This window comes from Castor canadensis, chromosome 8, assembly GCF_047511655.1.
Source record: "Castor canadensis chromosome 8, mCasCan1.hap1v2, whole genome shotgun sequence".
Taxonomy (NCBI): Eukaryota; Metazoa; Chordata; class Mammalia; order Rodentia; family Castoridae; genus Castor; species Castor canadensis.
This window is the reverse complement of record NC_133393.1, coordinates 4,660,435-4,684,476: the sequence shown is the minus strand read 5'-3', so window position 1 is coordinate 4,684,476 and position 24,042 is coordinate 4,660,435. Positions and strand designations below refer to the sequence as shown.

The 24,042-nt window shown below is 36.2% G+C and overlaps 1 protein-coding gene across 24 annotated transcripts in view; it reads left to right on the top strand.

Moving 5' to 3' along the window:
- The window catches only part of Mlip (muscular LMNA interacting protein), a 234,113-nt gene that overhangs the window by 158,645 nt on the left and 51,426 nt on the right, over positions 1 to 24,042 (top strand). For 23 of the 24 annotated variants that reach the window (XM_074081905.1, XM_074081903.1, XM_074081902.1 and 20 more), the window contains one exon: positions 10,200 to 10,328. In XM_074081905.1, coding sequence (XP_073938006.1) covers positions 10,200 to 10,328 — 129 coding nt within the window. Of the gene's footprint in view, positions 1 to 10,199; positions 10,329 to 22,284; positions 23,383 to 24,042 lie in introns of those variants that run through there. The other variant, XM_020151820.2, reaches the window with a different exon arrangement.

The following is a 24,042-nucleotide window of genomic DNA, read 5'->3' as shown; positions in this document are numbered from 1 at the left end:
GGAGCAAATATATATATATATTTGTACTATATCATATATATAGTAATATACATATTATATATATGTAATGATTTCATAAAATGAGGTATAATGTAAGAAAAAGCACTTTTTGTCTAATAAAATAATCCTGTGCTTGTGTTCTCTAGGGAAGGAAAACCAAATCACTGCTTTGACTAATTTTGTTGATAATTTCTTTGCATTCACTTTAGACCTTTTTCTCTAAACAGTTCAAGTTATTCCTTAACCACATTTTAAATTAAGTTTTAGTCTCAAAATACCCTTGAGAGGTAGGTAGGTTTGTGAAGGGATTAAAATCAAGCAAGCTTATCATAGAAAAAGTGAACGTCTCTTGGATTGATATAGCTATTCAATTCGATCACTTTGATTTCTATTTCATGACAATAACCCTGTATTTGTACTTCCTGGAGACAGAATAAATCAAAGTGGAAATAATTGTATGCAATATTGTAGGCAGACCATTAAGTAATGTAATTTATGAAGTTATAATTTTTTTCCTTTTCATGAATGAGTTTCTAATACTGTTCATAATAAATGGTACTTAGGATTAGCTTGGAGTAGTTTGAGTAAGTAAGAATTCCTTTAAAAAATAAAACTAACATTTATATATTCCCATAGGTAATTTTGATTGCATATCCCTATCTTTGCCTAAGATGTATGTAAATATGTGTGTTTAGCATATAAAATAAAATTATCAGGAACATACATATTAGATTTAAATTACATAAACACAGTATTTTTGTATAAAATAAGCAGTTAATATTGCAATTATTTGACTCCTATTTTAGTGGGTTCATGTACATGTGAATAGCAAATGAAACCCACCAAAAACTGAAATAAAAGGGGGATGGGTGAGGTGAGATCAGAAAGAGTAATTGAGGGGGCATATTTAATTAAGGTATGCATGTATGGAAATAGCACAATAAAGCAGCATATGAGAAATCACAATACATATCTCAAATTGTTAAACTTTGACTTTTTAAAGATATGGTGTATCACTGATTTCATGTTTTCTAATTTTAAACTCGTTTACCCATTTGTTTTCATTGCAATTGTGCCGGTACAATGTCAGAAGGAAGTAGGACCAGGACTCTAACTAGTAAGATACTTTCACTGTGGGCTCGTGCTAGCATGCACAAAGCCCAGGTTCAATCCTCATTCCAGAAAAACAAAACAAAACCTAAGTACATGTACTCTGTGTGTGTATATATATTTTTTCATTGTTTACTCTGAAAGACAAATGATTTAGTATTGGGCTTCAGAGACTCATTTGAGGATCCTTATGAAAGTGGTTTATCAATCTTAATTTCTCTTCCATTAAATAGCAGCACATTACAACTGGAAAGGAACCTCCCACTTATCAACCACAGTTTGGAACAACTGCTCTGTCAACCAGAGGGACTGTTATCCCTCACATACCATCACATTTGAAGTTGTCAGCATAATCCTGTAGAGAGGGAGGAAGTTATTGTTAGACCTCTAATCTCTGAATTTTGAAGAGATAATATGAGTGGCCAATAGGCAAAGAAATGGAGGCTCACAGGGTTTAAACTGATCATCTAAGACAGCGTTAGATGTTCTGTGTGGTTCTGTGTGTTGTTCTGTGTGGCTTTCAAAAATGAATCACAGCTATTCAGTCTAAATAATTCAGGAAGAATAAAGAAAGGCTGGTGAAGAAGTTGGGAAATTGGACCTCTATTACTTTCATTGGTTACTTTCTGTGTTTGGCTTTGCCTGGCATTTTTGCATTGCCTGCAAAATATGATTACTTAACGAAGTTGAGGAGACTAGGTAGGGTCAGTTAGAGCATTGAGGTTTTGCACCTATGCACAGTGCTTCCTCTAAAATATTAAACCTTGACAAAACCTTCCTAATTCCTGAACTGAATCATCCCAGTATTAACAAAGGCTGGTGAGGTCTCTGTTTTCTGCATAAGAAACGGGTTAGGCTTGAGAAGATTTTCCTTAGCACTAGGAGAAACTAGTTTAGCTGACCTTTGCCTTTGCTTTTGAAATTTCCTGCCATTACAAAATGTTCTGTGTTGTACTGGATGGAATACTGAATCTGCAGAGTAGGACACAATAGATTTTGAAAATAAGCCACATGGCTATGTACAGGTAAAAGCAAAATGCAGCTTACTGGAACATTATAAAGGAGAGTGCTTAAACTTGCAGATACTTTTTTTTTTTTTTTTGCATTCTTAATGCCAACTGCTGTGTCCTGCTTTAGTCGTGTGTGACTCATCTTTTTGAGGGCCCTTAAGGTCTCTGTTGTTTAGAAAAGCCTTTGTGTAGGACTGATGTCTTCTTTAAGCTCAAAGGCACTTTCTCCTTGACCAGTTTTCCTTGACATAACATACTTAAGAGCTGCAGTATTTATCACGCTCGCCTCCTCAGGTTTGAGTCATGCTATTGTCTTTTCTTAAACCATTGAAATATTTCAATCTGGCCAGTTTGAATTGTATATATTCCAGAAAATGTTGCCTGAGCCATTGGATATGGCTTATATTTATTGCATAAATGATTATATATATTATAATCATTTATGCATGATTATTTTATAAAACTATTATCATAACTAAAACATTTTTCTGGAAAAACACACCAAGTAGGTCCTTACCTGAACTCTATAGTCAACATTCCATATTTATATATATTCTTCTTTTCCTTTCAAAAATGTTATTTTAAAATTTTTTTCCTTTATAAAATCTGTCAAACATATTATCTCATTAGAGCTTCATAATCTCATGTGAGTTTGTATGCCAGAAATTATTTTCATTATTCTGATGAACGACCCCACCAAAGTCATCTTAATAGTTTCATGGTAACAGGTGACACAAAAATCTTTTCTTTTCAGTATTAGGAGCCTTATCCTATACCATAATATTTTGAGATTTGGGCATTTGTTTGAAGGGCACAAAAGCCTAAACATTTCCTTCAACCATATAATATTATTAATTAGAAAAAAGAATGACAGCCAAAACATTTATTGATTGAATGAGTGAATCAGTTAAATAATTTACAGAATATTGCTTTTGGCTTCAATTTTCCCTGATAGAATGGTTGTAAACTTGTACCAACATTTAACCACAGAAATTCTGTGGTTAGATTCTGTGGAAAGAAATAGCATTGAAGAATGAAGATGGGAAAGAAACTAACAAATAAGTGGAAGAAATAATCATGGAACTTTCACAAACTCTGGAAACTTGTAGGATTTCTAGTTAGGCTCATAGACTTTGCTGGATGTCGATTTCTGACTTTCTTACTGTGTAGTTACACATCTCATCTTTCCAGAAAGAGAGATAAAATAACTTTTAAAGTCGGAGGTTCTATCTTTTATTTCTTTTGTCCCCATCTCATTACCGTAGAGCTTACTGCTGTAGTCATAGGCAATTACAAAACATCAGGGCATTAGTTGAAGTTACTAATTTAAGAAAGATGTTGCTCTAAAAAGCTGTTATTTGAAAATATTGTCCATGGATTTGCCAGGGCAGTGTTGGAAGTTAATAATCTTCAACTTTGGTTTCCAGCCAAAGGCAGGACCTTCTTGCTGTCATAGAACTATGACTATAAGTTGCCAAGGATGAAAAAATCTATTTTTACAATGCTCCTAGTACCGATTATCACATGAGTGTGTATGTGATGGGTTATTCTCACACATGAACAACAGGCTTAGACTAGTGCCTTTCCACCCATTAAAACCAGCTGAAGAGTCCAAAGAACTCCACATCTTCTACTCTTAAACATTTTCTCCCCTACGACTACAAATAGTCAGATGTGGTCTCCTCACTCCACCACACTACTTGTTTTTTTTTTTTTTTTATTCATATGTGCATACAAGGCTTGAGTCATTTCTCCCCCCTGCCCCCACCCCCTCCCTTACCACCCACTCCGCCCCCTCCCTCTCTCCCCATCCCCTCAATACCCAGCAGAAACTATTTTGCCCTTATTTCTAATTTTGTTGAAGAGAGAGTATAAGCCATAATAGGAAGGAACAAGGGTTTTTGCTGGTTGAGATAAGGATAGCTATACAGGGCATTGACTCACATTGATTTCCTGTGTGTGGGTGTTACCTTCTAGGTTAATTCTTTTTGATCTAACCTTTTCTCTAGTTCCTGGTCCCCTTTTCCTGGATAGGAGTGGAGATAGTGGGCATCCTTGTCTGGTTCACACTACTTGTTTTTTAATTCTCCAGAAGATCACAATGCCTTTTGGAGCTAAGAATTTTCTTGTTTATTACTATGACCAAACAGAGGAAAGACAGCACAATTTCCTCTCTTACATGGAGAAGATAACAATTTTGTCAAGTCTCTGAAGAAGTAGTCACTGGCCTTTACTTTCTGTATTTTTCAGAGCTGATAACTTCAGTCTTCTATTCTTACCTCTGAGGGTGGAGCACACCACTCTCTTTCCTTCTCCTGGTCCTCTATTTCTGAAGGACCATGTGGATCTTCTACCTTGCAAAGTTCTTTCTTCCTGGGTTATAGTCTAATAGAAATGTCAATAAATTCAGAAAATATAATGAGACACTCCAAGTAGTCAAGCAGCAGTTTTTACTGCCTGCTTATTGGATTATACCCAGCATACTAGACTTCTATTAAATAATTCATTTATTCTGCAAAGATTCATTGAGCACCAACTAGGTGACAGGCATAGTTCTAGTTGTTGGAGATGCAGGAGTGAGAAAAATGAAATCTCTGTCCTTATAGAGCTCACATTGTACTGGAGAGGGCAAGGCGATGAACACATAAACAGATGTCAGATGGTAAATGCTATTTAAAAAAAAGGTACGTGAAAGGGGTACAGAGTTGCTATTTTTATATTGGGAAACATCTCTGATAAGGTGATATTTGAGCAGAGACAGAAGAGGTGAGAAAAGGAAGCATGGGAAGGAAGAAAAATATTCCAACCATAAGGAAGAACAAGCATGAACTCCTTCAGGAGGGAGAATAATGGTGTGTGAACAACAGTGAGAAGAGTGGGGCAGAAGGGACAGTAGCAGGAGATCAGATTGGAAAGAGGGAGAGAGACTAACTGAGGACAGGAAAAAATCAGGTCAGATAGCTCCTTGTAGTCACTGCCTTGCAGACATAGAAAGGTTTGGGACTTTACTCTGAGAAACAGGGGGAGATTGGGACCTTTGAGAGTCAAGTTGACATGAATTGACATAGACTTGAGTGACACCACTTAGAACATGGGTGATATAACATGACTACACTGTAGTCATCCTGTGGTTTACTCAACTTGATTGTGAACCTTTTGAAAGCAAGGGTTCCATCTTATTTGTCTCCGTAAACACTAAAATTTCCAACAGATAGCACCTGGTAGAGGTATACTTCAGAGTTGCAAAGCAATTGTTTTGTCTTTGAGGCACTTCAAAAATGCCTTCCACCCAGTGTAAATCAGTTCTCTTTAAGATTATCACAATGAATTGATATTTTTCCATTTGGAGAATTTTTCTTATTATTCATTCTGTGTCCTTTGGGCTAATTACAAGAGTAGGTCTTTTTTTTTTTTTTTTTTCCCCCAGTACTGGGGCTTGAATTCAGGGCCTTCAAAAATTGAGCCACTCCTCCAGCCCAATTTTTTTGTGATAGGGTTTTTCAAGATAGGATTTCACAAACTATTTGCCCAGGCTGGCTTTGAACTGTGATCTTCCTGATCTCTTCTGCCTCCTGAGTAGCTAGGATTACACAGGTGTGAACCACCAGTGCCCGGCTAAGAGTAGGTCTTTAAAATAATTTTTTTTCTACTTAGGCTATAAAGAAAATTATGGAATTGGTTTTCCTGGCATCATTAAAATGACATTCATTTCTATCTTTTGTTAGTCTAGCTCTTCTGTGAATTCTAAAGTGCATAAAAGTGAAAGAAGCGTCTATTTGGGTTAGTTAAGTTGTAGCGATTTTGGATAATGACAATCTTACCGTAGCTCATTTTATATAGTTCTCTAACATGACTAATATTTCTTTTGTATTCATTTGGATATGTACTTAGCAAACTACATCTTTAAAAACTAAAGACCTTCTTCAAGAGAAATTTTACTACAAGTTCAAGGATAACAGATGACTACGAATGAAGATGTAAAGCAAACTAGAAATGAATGAAAGTGTCTGTTCTAAAGCCTCCCCTCTGTCTGTAGGCAAATAACCAAATAAATTGATGTCTCTAGGGTGGTACACCAAGAAAGATCTATCTCTCGATGAGCAGCACATTTTAATGGGACGAGTCCTAGTGATGCATTGTAGTTTTTAATGCGCACATGAATCAGTCAGGGATTTGTTAATATTCTGAGGTCCAGGCTGAGGCCTGAGATTTGGCTCTCCTAGCAGGTTCTTGAGTGATGCTCACACTGCTGATCTGTAGCCTACTTTCTGAGTGGCAAGGCACTAGCCAACAATTTCTTACTAGGATACAGTCATTAGTTTACTTTGTGTTGTAATTTAGTCTTTAGCAAATGTAGATTATATGACTTAATGTTGAGAAGCAATATATTAGGAAGAATGGAAAAGAAGTCCACTAATAACCCGAAAAAAGCCTTATGTGTAACAGCAATAGTGTCAGTTCCTTCATATATACTCTTTTAAAAACAATAAAATCTACTTTGAGATCCTACTTTGGTGAATCTGAATATGTAGAAATAAGCCAAATGCAATAATTCCATGTGGTATGAATCCTGAGGGGGCAAGAAGATAAGCAATGCTGTTTGCCATTATTCATTATATAAGAACAGGATCATGGATTAGAATTGTAACACTTTAGTTCTTGACGTGTTGAGTGGCTTTTCCAATGTCAAATAGTCTATTAGCTGCATTTCAAAGACAGAATCTATGTCCTTCCTACTGTCCTCCTACCAATATGAAGCTGCTTCCTGGGAGTGGACTGTTAACCCAATTCAGAGAGTCATTGTTGTAAATTTTGAGGTCTTGACCATAGGCTCTTTTGAACTTAGTGGACTTCCTTTCTGTTCTTCCTAATATATTGTTCCTCTACATTTTTAAGTCGTATAACTACATTTGCTAAAGACTAAATTTCAACACAAAGTAAACTAATGAGTCTCTCCAAGTAAGAAGTTGTCGGCTAACATCTTGCCACTCAGAATGTGTGTGTGTGTGTGTGTGGTATGCGTGCATGCAGAGAGAAGAGGATAGATATATGTATGTTTACATTTTAGGAATATTTAGGATCTAGTGAAAAGAAAAGAAAAATGCCATAGAATGAAGCACCAATAACCAAAATCAAAGATATGGCAATTAATGATAGAAATGAACAGAAGTAATTAATATAAAAGGAGTAAAAATATGATATAAAAATTTTAGGACTTTGCAGTTGATCAGATAGAGGAAGTTATAGAGAGGTATATGCTCAAAAATATTTCCTATTTATTCTCTTCTCTCTCTCTCTCTCTCTTTTTCTCTTTCTCCCCTGTCTGTTATAGAAGCAATTAAAATCACAAGCTTGATAATCAGATCAGAACAGACTTGGTTTTAAATGTTAACTTTACATACTAACTATATTAATTTCATGTTTTCTGCTGTCTTTAAAGCTCTCATATGCTTTATAAGAAATTAATAATGTCTACTTAAAATACTGATTGTAGTTTTTGATCCCTTATAGATAAGATATGGGGTCTGGGTGTGGAAGACTGAGGCTGTCATTAGCAACAGTGGGTTCTCAGGGGTTTTGAAGCACGTGGAATGGCAAGAACAAGATGCAGAGGCTGCCATGGACTTGATTTGTTGTGTACTGTGGTATGTGGGGGTTATACAGTGTTCAGAATTGGGCTACTCGCATCAGTATGAGAGGTAGGTGAGTTTGGAATTCATGGCTTAAGGCCATAGCAAGTGAAGTATAAACTGTGTCAAAGGCAAGCTATGCCTATTCTTCCTTTGCCTTGGCTTGGCTTTCATGAGAATGAAATATTGATGACTATACCAACAAATTAAAAGTGCAGAAGCAAAAGACAGACTAAGAAAAGAAGCAATATATGTAATTACAAATCAGAGCAACTATGTAAAGACCAAGTAAGCAATAGTAGGCCAAGTCTGGGATATGGAATCTAAGAGAAATACATTGGGAAATTTGGTAGAGTAAAGTAAATAGGGCACACTCATTATCCAGTCATCAGGTAAACACAGCATCCAGAAAACTCATGTGAGTGAAGGAGCATAAGAGCTGGCAGAGAGCCACACATGAATCATCAATAATTCATTTTGATATTGAAAGTACTTGATATTAGACAACCAGAGAGTCTCTTATTTTACATCATCCTGAAGAGTACTGATCACAAGTCACACATCTAGTGAAAGGCTCCAGGCAATACAGGTATGAGGCAGACAGATTTTCTTACTTCACTTAATACTATTGATAAGATTTCTTCTTTTTGTCTGTTGATAGCTAGCTTAGTTCCAAGTTTCATGATGGTTGTAGTATCTTGCAGGCTCTGAGTAGTGGAGTTGTATTGATTTTCAGTATTGATTTCATAAAGGAGTAGAAGAGAAGAAAGTATAGGAGTAGGAGCAGAGGGAAGGAGAAATTAAGTAGCAAATCAAATGGAAAAGAAGGACAGGAAATCTTTATAACTTAGGCTTATGGCACCTCCCTTGTAATAAGTGGCTGTAGAAATAAGTGCCTGTGCTTTGTTCTTGTGCTGAGTTTACTGCAGGAATTTTGCTCTCACATACAGGCTCAACTGTGTGACTTCATGCATAATTGGATGTTATTTCCTCATTGTTTCCCCTGGAGAGAAATAAAAGTTTCTTAACTTTTTAATAGAAATAAGAGATTTTTCTCAGCCTGGGAAAGAAGACACTTTTTCTCAATTTGTGTTTCCCCAGTTGGTATACACATGAAAAACAACTGGGAAAATATCAATTGAACAAAGTATTGTAGGGCGACATTTATTCAAGACTCAAAATATATCAGCAGCTTTATAAAGCAGAGAGATAGATGTAGTCCCTTAAGGCTTAGCTTGTGAACATCTCAGAATTGACTGAGGAGAGATGATTTACTATTTTCCGAATGGAAATGGGGTTGAGAAGAATGATCACAGAAAAATGCTTCAAGAGAAAAGAGTTTCACAACTTTTTATTGAGCTCTTGTTTGGGATGGTTTTAGGAACTTATTAATCATTCCATGACACTTGACAGTGTAACAAGATTTGGGAGTTTATGAAACATCATTTTGAAATTACTCCAAACTAGAGTTCTTTTTCTGTTTGTCAAATTAACATTGGGTACAATTTTAAGAATCAAGAGTGGCTGATGCATTAGCTAAAACTCTTTTGATTATAAGTTACAGAAATAAACTCTAGTTTAAGAAAAAGAAAAAATATCAGGGAAGCTTTGGACAGGAAACCCAGCTGGGCTCCAGGAGTTTTTTGTTCAATTCTAGAGACCCCTCTCTGGGCTGCTTCTCCTTGCACTTCAAGTACCTTCATCTTGGTAAAACTGCTTTGCAAATGGAATTAAGGCTTCTCGCAGCTCCCATATTGACACATTATAATTTCAGTATCCCCAAGTAACTGCAGAGCAATTTACATCCCTGTATTTACATTTTGGGAGGGAGAATTTAATTGCTACCCAACCCCAGTTCCATACAAAATATGAACATGACTTCTGAGAGCTCAGCCCTGTGGATTTGGGGGCGCAGGCACAGTTTCCAAAACAGAAAGCTGTTATAGGCTTGGTGGATGTGTCAGGGTCATCTACCTTGCCATGCCTAGAAAGAGTGCTCTCAGCTCTCAATGCATATCTCCCAAATGAAATATTTGTCGACCAAATGCACTGTCAAGAATGAAATGTGTTTGGCTAGATAAACTGAGTTTTTTTTTTCATTTTCAATGTTATGATAGTATATCTTGTTTAAGTTTTCATTAATGTTTAAAATAGCTATACAGGGATTTCATTGTACATTTCCATACATGCGTACATTGTACCCTGGTTTGTTCATCCTTTCCTCTCAAGCATGTAATTGATTGTAGTTAGCTAAAAATAGTAACTTCAAACTAAAGTTACAGTAGTTAGAATCATCTGATTTCCTAGCTGTTTTTACTAAATTTATAAAATAATTTTAAAATTTAAAATTGTATTTTTTGAGAACATTTGCATGACCTAATATTTATATTTATTCACCTAAAATAGTGTTTTTCTCTATTTTTAAAAAAATGATATGTCCTTCATGAAGACTAAGCCTGGAGTAATTCGCCCAGTACCTGTAAAATCCAAAATATTACTGAAAAAAGAAGAGGAAGTTTATGAACCCAATCCTTTCAGTAAATACCTGGAAGACAACAGTGCCTTCTTTCCTGAGCAGGTGAGTGAACATACAAGACAAAACTTTGTTTTCCACAGGTAAATGGATGGAACTGGAGAACATTGTGTTAAGTGAAGTAAGCCAGGTCCAGAAAGACAAAGATTGCATGCTCCCTTCATGTGTGGAAGATAGATCCAAATGCAAATATAATCATATGTACATATATACACATATGATAACATACACAGAGGAGACTAAGAGAAGAGGGAAGAGAATGACAGAGTGTGTGTAAAACTGAAATACATCACGTCTGTGTAGGAACAAGGCACAAGAAAATGCACTGAAAACTGTTGAATGATACAAGGTAGGGCAGAAAGGATGAAGAAGAGTGGTAGAGGGAGTTGGCCTGAAGTACAATATACTACAGATAAAATATCAAGGCAAAACGCCACTGAAGAATGAATAGTACTAATACAATGAAGGAACAGGAATGTAAAACAGGTCACCCCAAGGGAAGGGGACAGCAGGAGGGGTGGGTAAATGAAGAAGGTAAAGGGAGGTGAATGTGGTTGATGCGTTTTCTACACATGTATGAATATGGACATTGAAACCTCAATGTCCAATGACATTGAAACATTCAAAGTCATCTGAAGAAGGGGAAGGGGATGAAGCAAATGGGGTACATTATCCTCATACATTAAAATGTCACAATGAAGCCTTCTGTACAACAATTACATACTAATAAAATGTTAAAAGAGAAAAGGAAATATTTGATAATTTGATAACTGTCTACATAAAGTGTCAATACTTTATGAGTATTGTGTGTGTAAGAAAATGTGCATTTGATTGGCGTATTCTTGGTAGTGAAAAAAAGACCATTTCTTCATCATAAGTAGAAATTCTTATACAATTCCAGGATGATATTTTAAGACATCTCAATATTATTTTTCTGAAAAATGTCTACCTAGTGCTGGTATTGTTTGAGAGACTAAAACTCTGTGAGGACATCATGAAATCACTGAGTGGATGGGTCATGTAGCTGTTGCATTCCTTTTGTTTTAATACCCTGTTTCCCTTCAAGAAGAAGCAATACTTTAGATTGGCCTTGTTAGAGTTGACCAAAGTACTACTGTTTAGATTCATTAGAGGTGATGCGGCCCTATATTGCAGCCCCCATCACTGTGGGGGTAGGGGCTTGTGTCATTTTAAAGCTTTCTTGCTTGTTTTGAGCTTGTGTGAAGAATCTATACCATATTCCCCTTAAATGTGTGGTGTGCTGGAGGAGGGAAGTTGTCAGAGGAGGCTTTAGAAGATGCTTGGGGAATGATGCCAAAGCACCTATGTGAAATGTAAAACTTTTAAGTTGCATCAAAGAGAAACTTTGCATCTTTGGCACCACATAAGCAAAGAATATGCATTTTATATCAAGTATTGTTAAGTGGATAAGCAAGGTAAGATATCCAGAAAAGCTTCTGGATACAGTCAGGACATGTAAGATAATCACATCTGATGATCTGTGATAAAATGGATATATAAGGGAATATAAATGTGACACACCTCTTAAAATTTAATTTGAAAGGATGACTAACACTATTTTAAAAATAAAAATTGCATTCATATCCGTGAACTTTAAGGAATATCTTCTCTGCCACATATTAGCTCTGTGATCCCCAGCAGAGCTACTCCAGGCTTTTTTGTTTGCTTGTTTGGCTACAGCTCAGGGCTGTGCACTTGCCAGGCAGGCCCTGTGCCACTTGAGCCACGCCCCAGCCCTTTTTGCTTTAGGTATTTTTTGCACGGGGTCTTGCATTTATGTCCGGGCCAGCCAGGACTTTGATCGCCAGTTTGTGTTTGGGATGACAGACACGCACCACCATGCCCAGCTTTTTATTGGTTGAGATGGGAGTGTCATGAATATTTTTACCAGGGCTGGCACCCTTAAACCGTGATTCTCCCAATCTCCACCTCTCAAGTAGCTAGGATTACAGGAGTGAGCCACCTTGCCTGGCCAGGCTGCAGTTTCTTAATGTGTACCATGGGGTATCCAACTGGGTACTTTTAAAGGATCCTTGGAGCTCTCAAATTTTGATTACTTTAACTCTATCATTAACTTTTGAGTCTGAAATTGCCCTGCATTCTTGAAATTCGTTACTAATAGTTTCTTATGATTAACCATAGACTTTTATTTATGGAGAGGAGATGAGGCTGGGAGTGGTGCACACTGGTGGTTGAGGTTGAAAGATCACTTGAATGTGAAAGTTTGAGACCAGCCTGGGCAACATGACAAGGTCCATTCTCAAGAAAGAAAAGAAAATGGACACAAAAATGTTTTCCATTTATTTATATAAACTTTATAAGCTTGCTAAGATTTATATGCTTGAATTTTTAGAATGTACTAATAGCATTAAAATGATAATTAGAAAGAATTAACTTTATGGAATAAATGTTAGTCCTCAAATTAGTGAAATCTTATTGATCATAAGTTATCTTTATTAATGCTATGCATAAAAGAATGGAAATTCCTATTAGGAAAACATATTTCCTCATCAATGAAAACACTTATGAAATAAATATCTACTGCTTGCATGGCACTAATATTTTGGAAGCTTAATGTGAAGTATTTTTTTGTGTGTGTGTTACTGGGACTTGAACTCACAGCCTACACATGAGCCACTCCACCAGCCCTTTTATGTGATGGGTTTTTTCGAGATAGGGTCATGAGGACTATTCGTCCAGGCTGGCTTCAAACTGAGATCCACCTGATCTCTGTCTCCTGTAATCTGCCTAACTAGAATTACAGGTATGAGCCACTGGTTCCAGCCTTAATGTGGGATCATAAAAATAACTTCCAAAATAGTACTTACACGACAAACAAACTGCTAATAGTTAAAATGAATTCTACATATTATTCATTTAAATTACATTCCTCAAAATATGACCTGATGCTATTAAATGATAATTTTATTCTTTTGTATAATTTTTAAATTATGCATTTTGCTTCAAAAAAGCTCCCTTATAGAATATCAAGTTAGTCTACCTATAATTTATCACCATTCCCTGTTTGTCTTCTGGAATGATGAATTCCATTTTCAAGTGCAGTTAATTCTTGTCATTAAAAAGAATGGCTATTATTTTTCATTGCTTTTCCTGATTCTACAAGTCTCTATGCTGCAGAAATCTACTTATTTCAAGCTAATCCATTGAACACATCACCTATTTTGCAACTATGAAGGGGCCACCGACATCATTTTATTTATATTTTCTTTTAACTAACTTATTCCTTGTATCCATATTTGAGTGTGGATTGTGGACTTTATAGACATGCAAATTGGAAGATTTGAAAGTCTAGCATGCTACTTAAAAGTGACTTCCAAAGCTCTCCTGATCTTACTTACTGACCTTGTATGAGACAGCAAAGCTTGACAGAGCCCTTGGGTGCCTGCTCACTCCAGAAACTGCATATCCTATCAGCTGGCATCTTTATACTGAACTCTAACCATGACTTTGATGTATCCAGAATCTACAGTGGAAGCAGATATCAAAGCCATCTCACAAATGTAGACACTTAGGGCTATTTTAAAAATCAATTGAGTAACAACAGGTTATAATCTCAGCATTGCCACTTCATCAGAACTTCAACGTAAGAGTTACTCAACTTCATTCCCAGTCTCTGTTGTGTTCTCTTTCTCACACAGCTGCCACAGTGTAAATTGAATGGTTCCAAACTTGGTAGATCTCACCCACCCATGTAATAGAAAATTCTTTAGCCAGATAGTCGGGCCAAATTGAAAGAGCTCACATCCACTAATCTGCCTTGGACTGGGGACAGTTCCACATGACAGGAGGCGTTGGATGGGATTGTGAAGTCAATAAATTTTCCCTAGCAGAATCCCTGCCATAAAATATGATTTCAAAAGTCTCTATTACAAAATGTCTGATGCTAAAGATGATGAGGCTAAGCAGAGATGTATTTGTTGTAGCACCAAAGGGTACAGCTGGGCAGCCTTTTGAACTGAAAATTTTACTGGCTACAGTGCCTCTGTCCTAAAAGGAAAGTTTGGAACCATGTGCATAATGAAGTAATTGAGACTTATTACTTAATAACTTTTACATCAAAATAGCCTGGACCAGGAAGCATCATTCTATATTATGTGGATTTTTTTAGAGGAAACTCTTCTGAATGAAGACAATGCTTTTGTGAAAGTGTCTCAAATCCATTTTTTAATCCATTTGTGGTCCTTTTGAGTTATTACTAAATATCTTCACATCCCACATTGAACATAGAGATTTAAAATAATGAGGATGTAATTTGAAGCATGTTTCTGTTGATAATTAAAATCAGAATTATAAAATAATTGCTAGAATGGACTGGGCAAATGGGCATCCAGAAGACAGAGTTTGGGAAATTTGATTCAGTAATGAGAATGAAACAGCTAAATGATTTTTTTGTTTATTCTGACTCCTTGTGAGCGTGAAAAATATTGTGATAGCTCTCTGATCATTTGACATATCTAATTAGATAAAAGGTGATTTCTACATTGAAAAATTGCATTTTAATTAATAGCAAATTTCAGTTTTTTGATGTGTCAGGTATTATCTCTTACTTTATAAATTAATAACTCAACCCATTATATTAGATATGGTATTATCTTCTCAAAGCTTTATGAACTGTATAGAAAATGTTTGGATAGAATTAAAGGGAGAGTATTGTTTTATCTGACTTTCCCAGAAGTGTTCTCTTTTTCTTCATTATGAGAAATGATGCTTCCTAGCATATATACCTCTTAAATTTTGTCTTCCTTCCGATCTGTTTCAATGGGGCAGAGAACATGCTTTTGTGTTAAGGAGTAACTATAGGAAATTGTCTTCATTGGAGTCTTTTAATTCATATTTTTCTTCTGGTTATTCTTAGACATCTGACCTGTCTCCCTTCCCTACCAAATTCTCTGTTTGATAATGGTGTGAGTGACTTTCAGGTTTCTCTCTAATGATTCATCAGGTTGTATTCAACTTCCAGGCCTTGTGTCATCACCATTGTGCCAATGATACAGACAAACAAGATTGCCCTAAGTGAGCCTGACAATGCTGCTGTTTAATCTCAGTGACTCTGGCTTTGCACGCCCTCAACATTTGCTTTTCAGAGAGGATGGCTCACTAAAGATGGTTCAGACATTTATCTTTCATCATGGTTAACCTTTTATGAGGAAGTATTTTTTCACATAAAATGCTTATGTGAACATTTTATTATTGAGAGATGATGAAGTGGCTTGGTGGATTGTTTTAGGGAGAGAGAAACTGAAACTTCTTGCAGTGCTACATTTCTTTTGGAAGGCTTAAGACAAGACGATTGTCTCCTCTAAGTTTTACCATTCTGTTTTGGTTTATTCAAGTAACATAATTCTTGTGATTTTCTTACTAGCATATATTAACTGTGCAAAGGTGTAACTTTCAAATACATGTATGTGATGATATTACCCATCTGTTACACTCCCTTACCCACCTCACTCTTATCTAACCTCTTCCAAATCTCCAGTAGACTACCTTTTACTTTACATCCTTTGTGCATTTTTTTTCTAAATTACACAAATGAAAGAAAACTTGAATTTCTCTTTCTGAGTCAGGCTTATTTCACATAACTTGATGATCTCCAGTTCCATTTGTCTTCTTAAAAAAGATGTAATCTCTTTCTTTTTTATGGCTGAATAATACTCCATTGTATATACACATCACATATTCTTTATCCATTGATTTGAGATGGGCGCATATAATCTGATTCCACAACTTTGCTATTGTGAATAGTTCAGTGATTTCTATAGTAAGCACTGATTCTTTTGGGTATATACCTAGAAATGACATAGTTGGATCATAGGTAGTTCTATTTTTTAATTTTTTGAGACCTCTCCGTACTGATTTCTATAGTGGCTACAATAATACACATTTCTACCAAAAGTGTATAAGGTTTCCTTTTTCCTGCAGCCTTGCCAGCATTTGTTGCTTTTTTTTGCTTAGTCCAATCAGCCAGTCTCTGTCCTTCAATCTGATAGTTGAGATCATTGATATTAAGGATTATTATTGAGAGGTATATGCTAACTCCTGTTATTTTTCTCCTAGCGATTTGAGTATTCTTGTTCTTTTCTTTGTCCCATATTCATTGTAGAAGTTTGTGGTTTACTGAGTTGATAGTGTTTGAGTCTTACCTAATTGTTATTTGTTTGTCATTCTTATGGGGAGATTTGTTCTTTCCTGTGCTCCTGTGATTTAAAAGTAGGAAAGATGACTTGGGAAGTCCAGCTTGTTGAGAACAGGATATAAAGTCATGACATAAGCATTTAAAATACTTATATACAGAAAAAAGAAAATGGTACTAAAAGCAATGAAATGTATGTTTCCTCTCTTCCAAAAGCTGCAAGGATGAGCTCAAAGTTGGTGATTCTTTAGGGAGAGGAGAACAGAAGGATTTTAGGGATTACAAAAGTATCTCATCTGCAAAATATGAGCATCCTAAGTGAAATTTCATCTATTGTAGCTCAGGTATCCAGATACCGATTTTCCTTACAGATCTTAAAATCTTTACCAATTTTTAACCTTACTATTCCTGCAAACATAAAACTGTATTTGGTAAGGAAGTACACAATTTACTGGCAATTAGCTTGTCAGATATCCTACCTAGTAAAGTTTGGAGGCTTTGCATATTTTATCTGCTCAAATAAAAGCAAGTACATCTGATGTTTATTACTTTGGGTATGCTCACAAAAGCATATCCAAATAGAGGTATGTTTCTGCACTTGAAGTCTAGGTTTCCGTCACTTGCATATGGTTGAAGACTGGCCCACTGCAGGTGGTTATAGAGTCTGACTAGCTTCACCTCCCCACTTCAGCAACCATGTTCAGCAGGACATATGACACTATTCATTTTGATGTGCAATAGAACCAAAGGGAAGCTTGGCTTTGCAGAAAGAGCGCTGAAGTGTGTCTGATCATGTCTGTGTGGTTAAACAGCTTTGCTGAATGAATTTATGAACCTGAGCCACATTAGAGAGATAAAGGGATGGGAATAGATTGGTGGCTCTCCATTGACAGTGGTTTTCCTCTGATACTGTTGCTCTGTCAGGATATCTGGTAGCTCATGTCCTGGGATGCTGTTACGTATCTATGCTATGATGTGTAAGACAGCTACCCACTCACAACAAAGAACCACCAGGCCCCAAATTCCAGTAATGCTTGGGTTGAGGAGCTTTGAACCAGAAGAACTCTTAGCTCCACCCCTGTCACTAGTGCAGGGTGTAATACTTTATCACTGCCAGAGTCGTTTCAGTTTAACCAACATTGACCAGGTGCTTTCTTTTCTTTTTGTGTTATAAGAACTTTTCTCTTTGATATATAGAAAGGAAGAAAACTTCCATCTGTGGAATCACCCTCATTCCAAATATTGTTCTGTGTGTCTTCTATTCCTAAAAATAGACTGATTTAATAAGGAGCATTTTCATGCATTTGATTATGGGTGTATTAGAAAAAATATTCCTACCTTCTAGACATTTCTCCCTTTTCCTTATATTACTTCAATGATTAGATTTCAAGATGTTCAAGTAAAAGAGAAATTTTGAAAAGTCAAGCAGTATGTATGGCAATTATTATGATGGATGCTATTGGATTAAGTCATTCCTGATAATGGACTATGTTATCTTCATTTGCAATACGAGAGTGTGTATGAGATGCTGTGAAAACAAAGATACCTCTTATCTCGAAATCCTGTGTTTAAGTTTTTAAATAGGATTGTAGACCTGCTGAATATTTTATGTGTTTAGAAGATTCAAAAAAGGAATGAAGTAGAAAGAGAGTAATGCATAGGACATAGGTTTGGAGAGATGGAAAGTTTTGCTAGACTGGTCTTGAATTCACTAGTAGCCCAGGCTGGCCTCAAACTTGCCATCCTTCTGCCTCAGCATCCCAAAGGCTGAGGTTATAGACAACAACTACAACACCCAGTGAGATGGGAAGTCCTAATCTACTGTTAGGTAAACATAATGGTAAATAAAACCCACCCACGTATAGTTTTATGCTGAGTGTGCTTGTATGCACATTGCACATGTTTTTTTTCCCTCATGATTTGGATTGACCCTTTCTTCTTTTCCCTTTTGTTAAATATCTTTTCCTATTTGCATTCTTTCTTATTGATAAGTCATCAATCTTACTTCTTGCCACTATTTCCCTTTAAATAACTATAATTTTGTTTTGCTTTACCTTCAACTAAAAACACTAGGGGAAGAGAAAGAATTTTTTCAATATACACGTGTTTGTGTATGTCCACAATAACTGTTAAGCACACACACATGTATACTTATCAGTCTTTTTTAAGAGTCTTGGTACTTGCTACTTAAATTACTTTTTTGCTTTTTCACAGTGGGAAACTTGGGAATGCTAAAATTTAAATGGAGAGACTTCGCAAAATGACAGTAAAGATGCTTTCATAAGTCCTGTTTTTAGAGTTATTGTCTCTGCATTCTTTATGTATAGAATACACTGTATATTTTTTATAATCAGAAAACACTCTGGGACAGTCTTTGCAATAAAAGTTAAAGATATTACATTTTGAAATCTGTCTCTGGGAAGTGCTATGGGTCTGTGTGACATGATCTATATAAGAAGTATAATTTAGATGCAGAATATCAACCTTTATATTTAAATTCCTTGTTAATAATGGATTAAAAAGGACAAAACTTCAGTGTATTAAAAATCATATTACTTTAAAATGTAATCCTCCATTAACATGGACAAGATATATCCTATATGTAATGCACCTAAATCTATAAGCTCTGTGACATGAAGAAGTTTGTAATGTAATATAAAGCAGAACTTGTATGTACATAACATGCTCAGAACTCCAAAGCAGTAAATTCAAAGATATAAATGTACTTTTAGAATCAATCAGGTAGGAATTAGTGAGATTTGTATGCAGGTATTTAAGCTTCAAAATGTTACATCACAACTAGGTGTGGAGTGCACATCTATAATCCCAGCTACTCAGATGACAGATGTAGGAGGATCACAGTTCTACATCATCACAGGCAAAGTTAGGAGACTTTGTCTCAAAAGCCAAACAAGATCAAATAAAACACAAAGGTGGGGACATAACTCAAGTGGTGAGGTGCTTTCTCCAGCAAGCGTGAGGCTTGAGTTCAATCCCCAGTGCCAAGATTACAAAAACAAAAACAAACCAAACAGACAAAAAGACTAAGTCGCATCACAAAATCAAAACCATGGTGTATTCCTAGTTGTTCTAACAAAGACAGGGCAATTCCTTAAGTGAGCACTGAAGGGCATAACAGTTGAAAAGATCACGAGCTACTTTTGTAGAGAAGGCCCTGCCTGCTTGCAGTTAAGTCATGATCAACATAAATCGTTAAACAATCTCCCACCCAATAGAAAATTTCCACGATTTTGTGGATGGAATAATTCTTATACTCAAAGAATCTTTAGCCATTTTAAAATCCAGTCAGTTTTAACACCTTTTTTACTTTCAAAATGACACCTGTCAGGGTCCTCTGTTCTTTCTAAACAGTCTTTTCTTGCTAGACACACCCAGCAACCATTTTTAGTTTATGATTTTCATAGCAGACTAAGCACAAGAGAGCTTGTGAATTCTGTCATTTTTCTAGTTTTAATTGGAAATTCATTGCATAAATCCTCTCTCACCTCCAGTTACCCAAATTTATTAGGAATTGTATTAACTTCCATGAACTTCATTGGACCTAGTCCAGTTGTGACAGTGGAACACAGAGAGCTTTCTCAGCCACACACTGGGGCTCTGGCCACTTGCTTTTCTCTGTCCCTTCCATTTTCCTCTTTTCTGTCTCTGGCCCTCATCTGGAGTTCGTCATACAATTTACTCTGATCTATTGTGTACTCTTCCAGAGTTTTTATGACCAATTAGATTTTTGAAACCCAAATGCTTTCTCTCTCAATCTATTACTTCATTATGGGTTCCCAAAATCTACTTTGAAACCCAAAAAATAAAACCAAAACAAAAATAAACTCATTCCTTTTTTGTTTATGATTCTTCTTTAACATTCGCACCCTGATGCATTAAGATGGAGTTAATCCTTACTTGCCTTGGTTGGGGGGAGTAAAGAGCACAGAACTATGGGGAAGAAACAAAGTAAAAATACAATTTCCTCACCTGTGTTTTTGGCTATGTTGAGCAGCACCGTGGTTCATGACACGTGGTGTTGCCACTTCTTTCCACACTGACTTCCTTCTCTCTCCATTGAGATTCAACCATCGCCATTTGCTAGGCCCTGAAATAGGCCTCAATGATTCCTAGGTCATAAAGCAGACAGTACCCCTGTTCCCGTGGAGCTTGGATTATAGTGAGTTCTAAATGTTCTAGACCTTGGTCTTTGCCTCTTTCCTCTGACTCTTCACCTTTTCTGCACCCTGCACTCTCCTTACTTCCTCACTCCAAACTTGTCACTTCACAGCCAGGTTTATAATCCAATGGATTTCTACTGCAAAGACTGGTGACATGCCTAGTTTTTTAAAGAATCCAATCCTGGCTGCTAGCTACTGTAGCCCTTGACTTTCATGGTCCTGGAAAAGAAAGAAACAGGATGATAGAATTCAGTGGAATGAGACAGCTCTGTAATTTGGGGAAAAGTTGTCCTCAGCAAACTTCAGTTTCATCCTGGAAAAATGGGGGTAGTAGTCACCATTTCTAATGGGACTCATACTAATATCCACACATGATTTTTAAAAGAGTACTGTGAAGTTTTTATAAAGTTCCCATTTTCAGCTGCCTTGAAGTATAATTAACAAGTTAAAAAGTGTGTATTTTAAGGTGTACAATGTGTTGTGCAGTGATTACCATAATAAAATTAATCACCACACATGATTGCTATGTGTGTATGTGTGTGTATATGAGTGTATGTGCGTACATGTGTGTATGTGTGTGTATATGTGTGTATATGTGTGTATGTATGTGTGTATGAGTGTATGTGTACATGTGTGCATGTGTGTGTGCATGTGTGTATATGAGTGTGTGTGTGTGTGTGTAGCAGAAGGATGGACACTTCAGATCTCTCCTCTTAGCAAATTTCAGCTATGAACAATTCAGTGTAATCAGGTATAACCACTGTGCCGTACATTAGATTCCTGGAATTTGGGTGTGGTGACATGTGCCTGTAATTCCAGCTACACGGGCAGGAGGTGCAGGTAAGAGGACTGGTCCAAGGCTAGTCTGGACAAGAAGAGTGAGGCCCTATCTGAAAAATAGCTAAATAACTAAAGCAAAGAGGGGATCAAGTGGTAGAGCACTGGAAGTCATGATGCCCTGAGTCCAAACTCCAGTGCTCCAACCAACAAACATAAAAGCTCTTTTTTTTCTTATTTTACTTCTTTTCTGAAATTTAAATTGTTCTTCTTCCCTACACATGTCCATATGGTCAGTGTGTGGCAGGAACTAAACTGTGTGTAGAAAAGCCAGAAGTTAGCGTTTAGCCCTCTCCCACCCATGTGATTCTGAAACATTTTTCTCTTTCTTTTCCCGGAGTACCTGCACCACCATCGCACAGATGCACAACATCTGCTCTGTGACACTTGCTGTCAGACAACCATATACTTTAAGCACTAAATTATCCAAAGTCTATCTTGAAAAATGTCTTACAACTATTTAAAACTACTTGAATAATTAAGCATATGCTTTTTTTAATGCTTTATAAGTTCAAATTTTTTGGTTCACATCAGTATTCAAAATAGCTAAGTGTTACTTTAAATATGTCTATTTTAAAAATACATATTTATTCTTCAAAATTAGGGTTTATAAAGAAGAAATTTTTCCACATGTCCAAAATTAAGAGACCTAATTTATTGGATTGACCCTAATGCTATGTGGATACTGGAATCTTTAATTTCTTAGTAATTTGGGTGGCTTGTGATGGTATCCTGTAAAATACTGATATATCTTTGGATAAAGAAGTCATTCTTTAAGAATACGTTATAATGTGAGTCACTTTATTAACAGGGTGCTGCTGTACATCAAAACTGCACCAGAAATGCTACGATCCTGATTTGAAAGTGTTTTAAAATCTCAGACTGCAAAAGAAAGCTGAAAATAAGTCTTTAAACAAGTGTTGCATTACCAAAGAGGTGGGAAAATGCAAGAGAGGATGGAGTTAAAGGTGCCAGTAATTTCACCCACTGGCTGTCTGAGTTTGCAAAGTTGTCTTGTACTAAGTCAGACAACTGCATGTCATGTGAAGAGGGGACACTGTGAGTGAAGAGAAAGTGGGTTTTTTTTTTTTAACCAATACACAGAAAAGAAGGTGGCTTTAAAATGCTAGGACTCGGGGCTGGGTATGTATCTCTTGGTGTTGCAACAGAAACAGCTTTTGAAGTTAAACAGTTTGACTTGATGGCTGAGTAGAAAATGGCTTTTTCTAGAGTGGTGAATGCATCAGACATGGTTGTAACATTAATTTTTCTGATGTCTCTGTCAATTAAGTAGAGCTAAATCAATTTATTCACTGCATATTTGTCTGCTAATTTTTCTCTAATGAACAAAGATATTATTTGCTTCATAAGTTTTTGTCTTCATGAAGTTTTGCAGGATATGGTGCCATAATCAACCAACACAATTAATTTATTTGAAAAAATTAAACCCTTGAGAAAAGCTTAAATTCTTGGAAAATTTTGTTCTGAGTATTTTTATGTTGAAGAAGATAATTCTCAGGATAGTTAAAAGTGGTTTAATGTATCTTGCCAGAAATAAAAGTGGTTTAATTTATCTCACCACTAGAAACATGTAATTTTTATGATCTCTGTAATTCGTTCAAAACCTAAAACATTGGAAGACCCTATATTGAATACTGAAGCAGTGTAGAATGATATTCCTTTGCAAAAGTTAATTAAAGTATATTAGTATATATAGTAAGATTAAGATAATTCATTAGAAATGTAGGGACTGATCAGACAAGATACACATTTTATTAATGTGCTTTAAAAAGTTTCAAACAGAGGTCACACACTCTGGCCTGTGGGTAAAATCTGGTCCTTCAATGTTTTTATAAATAAAGTTTTATTGGAAAACACACGGCCCTTTATTTATGTATTGTCTAAGGCTGCTTTTGCCCTATCATGGCAGGGTTAAATAATTGTAAACAGGTACCATGTTTACTAATTGCCCTTTAGAGAAAATGTTTGCCAAGTCTTACCCTCCAGCAATAACGAGTTTGAGCTTTGCTGGTTCCTGTAGGTTTTGTGGGTTTCCATGGTGGCTCTGAGTCCAGACAGCAGGCATTATGAAAGTCAAAGTGAGACCTCCTGGGAGAGCCCGGCCCCACACTTGTCACAGTGGATGTTGAGTCCTCAGGCTGAGCCTTGGTGCTGTTCACCTGTCCAGGTAGCTCAATGTTTGAATTATCATCTGAATGTTTCAACTGAAATAAACCTGATGAGAGAGAGAAATTACTCTATAAAATTCCACAAATGCCTGCAAAATAATCCACACCAGCTATACGCCTACGGATGGGGTACAAACCATTAGACATCACAGATCTGCCACCATACCACGTCACAGATATGATGTTTAAACACCAGTCACCTACTTGAGTTTAACAAGTGGGCCAGTTTTTGAAATTATTGCAGTGGTTTGAAATACAGTTTCATATAGATCTCCATTGGGATGATGCCTAGCCTTAGTGTAATTTGTCTTGAGTTTTTCTAGCAATATATTACGTCATCATAGATACAAAGTCAGTACCCAAGGATGTGAACACACTGC